Source organism: Gossypium arboreum, chromosome 1 (genome assembly GCF_025698485.1).
Source record: "Gossypium arboreum isolate Shixiya-1 chromosome 1, ASM2569848v2, whole genome shotgun sequence".
Lineage (NCBI taxonomy): Eukaryota > Viridiplantae > Streptophyta > Magnoliopsida > Malvales > Malvaceae > Gossypium > Gossypium arboreum.
In genome coordinates, this window is record NC_069070.1 from 113,410,135 (window position 1) to 113,414,031 (window position 3,897).

A 3,897-nucleotide genomic window follows, 5' to 3' on the forward strand; every position below is an offset into this window, starting at 1 on the left:
TTAATTTAATTAATGAATTAAAATGTAGTAATAGTTAAATATTTTTTAATAATAAAATAAGTAATTTAATGGATCAACTTTAGCAAGAGAGTTAAAGAATTTAATTTTATATGAGAGAGTATTTTCACTATAAACAATGTATTATGAAAGGTCTAAAATAAATTTCTGATCCACTTTTTCTTTTCTTATTTTTAAACATTATTTTTATTAATATTGTTCAATTGGACTAAAATGTGGAAATATGTAAATTTAAGTCACGAGTTATAAATGTAAATGAGCTGCCATTTTCATTATTTTCTTTTATTAGTATATTGAAGTTGCGTTCACGTTTTAAATTGGACTGCCCTGGTTTCACGAGAACCCGACAGTAGACAATTATTTTTCGATGATAATGGAATAAAATGTGAAAAAGAATAATTAACTATTCTCAATACTGTAAAGCAGCCATCCATTGATTCAGCTTTAAAAGTTTGACATTTCCATGGAAATCAAAAATTAAATTGTAATTTTACAATAAAAAGATATAATTTTATTATTTTAATAAATTATATTTTATAAATTTTAAAAGATTAAATTAAATTTTTATAGTTTTAGGAGTTAAAGTATAATTTTATTTTTATAAATTTAAAATTTTAAAAGGATCATATAAAAAATTTATTTTAAGAAATCGGGACCTCTGTCAACCTCTAATTTTGCCACTTATATTCATATATATTTTAATTTTAAAAATAAAAATAATATGATCAAAAATAAAAATAACAATATGATCAAAATTTTCATTTGAAAAGCAAAATCATTGAGCATCCTTATAAAAGGAAAAAAATAAAAAGAAACGAGAATCAATTAAACATAGGAAAGTTATTCAATAAAACTTTTTTAAAATATCCATTTAACAAAAATAATTATTTTTTCAATAATAAATTATTAATTGAATCTTATTTCAGTTGATACATTATTGTCGAAAGGGATACTATAGAGACAGTAATAAATTTGCATATAAAATCTTGGATTGTATGTTGAGATTAGTATATCACTTTCTAATGCTAAGAAATTTTATTTAGAAAAATATTTAAATATTGATGGAATTTTAGAAAAAAATTATTTGTTCTTATTTTCTTCTTCAAAGTAAAATAAATAAATAGTAAAGAAAAGAAGAAGCTTGGCCAATAGGCAGCATATAATATAGTTTATATTATTGACATAATTTAAAATAGTTTTGGGTCCCATGAAATGATGGACACCTAACAGCAAGTAATTCTGCCTAAGCCATCTTGTCAATATACTTCCCTTTATATTTATATATGTATATTGGCAAATGTCAATTTAAACAGCATAACTTCAACCTCGACCTCAACCTCAACCCCTTAACCCTTGAGAAATTCGTATCAATAAAATCAGAAAGAAAAAAAATTTAAATAGGAATTAAGCAATGCAAAGAATTCAACAAAAACTTCTAAAAAATAATAATAATAATTAAAGATTTCACATAGATGTTACAAATATGCAATAACCCTAGTCAAAATCCCCACAATTAAAAACACTTCAAAATCGAACTTTTTTATTTCAAAAACATTACATGCTTCCATTGACATTTAATCCCTTAGGAACATCAAAGATCAACAGGTTTTTGCTGCTGCAATAACTATCCCTTTCAATATCTTCAGTACTGCTACCATTGTTCAAAGGAGTCGAGCTTGAAGATGGTGTGGATAAAAGCGATCCAAAAGGCACCAAATTTGGTATTTTCTCAGAAAAAGTACATACCTGTTGCAGGTTTTGATCACCTAAATTAAACCCATGGTTGTAGCCATTAATGTTTTGCATGGTGGTCGGCAAAAAGCCCTTTGAATCACTAACATTATTGTCTATTTGCCACAAATTTGGCAGACCAGGATTTGCAGAAAACTGGTTCAAATCAGCTTGTGAAACCTGGGTTATAACAGGAACCTGGTTTCCCTGGTAAGGTTCATAAGGGTTCTGTATTTGTTGGATATCTCCTGCAAGGTTATTAATTTCCAGGTTTTTGGTTTGGTTTGATGATAAGAAAGCAGTGGCTAAGCTGAGGAAACTAGGGTTAAACATTGATCCGACAAAACCTGCTGGATTTAAGGAAGAATTGTAAAGAGATGAACTGAGAAGTGAAGAGAGTTCGAGCAGATCAAGTCGAGGAGCATGAGTTACAGGATCGATCCCCATTCTCAATAGTTTCTTCTTGATATGAGTGTTCCAATAGTTTTTTATCTCGTTATCTGTTCTTCCTGGCAGTCGAGCAGCAATGGCTGACCACCTAAGTTTCAAAGAAAAAACAGTAGTGAATCAGACATGGTAACACCATAAGACAACATATGTTTCATTGACTTTACTAATATAATTATAAATTAAGAAATACGTATAATTCTAAATTTTCTCCTTCCACTTTATAAAACTTAAAAAGTTAATCATCTACATTAGAATTTGGTTCTTCGATTAACACATAAATTGCTGATTTTAATTAATTTATTGCATATAAATTACTAAAGTGATGATTTTTGTTAATCTCATGCATATAAATCCAAGTTATTGGTTGAATTAACGGTAAGGTTTAGTAGTTGGATTAACTTCTCATTTTCATAAATATTCCGGTAAGTTAAAGTGGAGGGACTCACTTCTTAATTTTTCTAAAGAAAAGGGTAAAATTCATAATTAGACCAAATACTATTAATGCTAAAAACTTACTTGTTTCCTAACACACTGTGTAATTGTATTATAACTTCATCTTCTTCGATTGAGAACTTCCCCCTCTTGATATCAGGCCTTAAGTAATTAGTCCAGCGAAGCCTGCAACTCTTTCCACATCTCTTCAACCCTACAAAGAAAATCGATAAACTCGAATATTTGACTCAATGATTTTAAGTATATACAAGTTCTGAATCGGAGTATATACCTGCATTTTTGGGGAGGGTACGCCATCTCCCATGGCCATGTTTTTGAATATAATCAATCAATTTTTGATCTTCTTCTGCAGTCCATGGACCTTTCTTCAATCCATTTTTGTCACAACCTGGAGGTTTACCCATTTCTAAATATATATATATATATATAGATAGATAGATATACACTTCTTTAAGACAATCTTAAAATTTGCCTTTTTCGAGAAAGATAAGAAGGAAGGTGAAGTTGGATGCAAAAGAAAAAAAAACCTTGGGAAACGAAGTCATGTAATGCATGGAGAAAGGGGATATAAATAGAGAAGAAATGGAACAAAGCTATGGGAAATACCGGGAGAAGTCAATGGGATTTGGTACCGCCCAATTGAAACGTGTCTTCTTACGAAGAACAAAACATGGCACGTAAAAACATTCAAACTGTCTTTTTTTAACTAAAAATAAAAAACCTTAGCTTTGTACAACCTAAGAACAAACCTTTATATTTTTATTAACTAAACATTTTAACTTAATGGGTATTTCGAAATCCTTTACCTATGTTATGATTTTTATTATTATAATAAATCATAAAATCATAAAATAAATGTTTCGACCTAATTCATTGGGCCGTGTTGTGCTACTATAATTCAAAATTCTCCTTTTTAATCAAATTATATTCATTTGCCTATTGTAAAATGGGTTCCAATTTCAACCTTGAATCACCTATAAATATTCAAAAAAAATATATAATTTCTAACATATATTATGTAACTTGTTAGGATAATTATTATTATTGGCTCAAATTTGTTTTAAGTTTGGACCTAGGTTGAATTTTAATAAGCTCGTAAGCTTAACTCAAGAGCTAAGTCCGCGAGGTAAGTTCGCAAGTTGACGAGCTAGATTTGATCTATGTATTACGAGTTTTTGTATTATAAAATTACATGAATTTGAAATTATATAGACACGTGTTTAAATTAGAGTAAAGAACATGTGT

General features: G+C 28.5%; 1 protein-coding gene across 1 annotated transcript; it reads right to left on the reverse strand.

Moving 5' to 3' along the window:
• Positions 1-1,439: 1,439 nt before the first annotated feature.
• LOC108482519 (transcription factor MYB102) lies at positions 1,440-3,200 on the reverse strand. Its single transcript, XM_017785652.2, has 3 exons — positions 2,924-3,200; positions 2,716-2,845; positions 1,440-2,287 (listed from the first exon to the last, which is right to left on the reverse strand). The coding sequence occupies exons 1-3, from the start codon at positions 3,054-3,056 to the stop codon at positions 1,573-1,575; spliced, it is 978 nt and encodes a 325-aa protein (XP_017641141.1). The 5' UTR covers positions 3,057-3,200; the 3' UTR covers positions 1,440-1,572.
• Between the last annotated feature and the right edge of the window lie 697 nt (positions 3,201-3,897).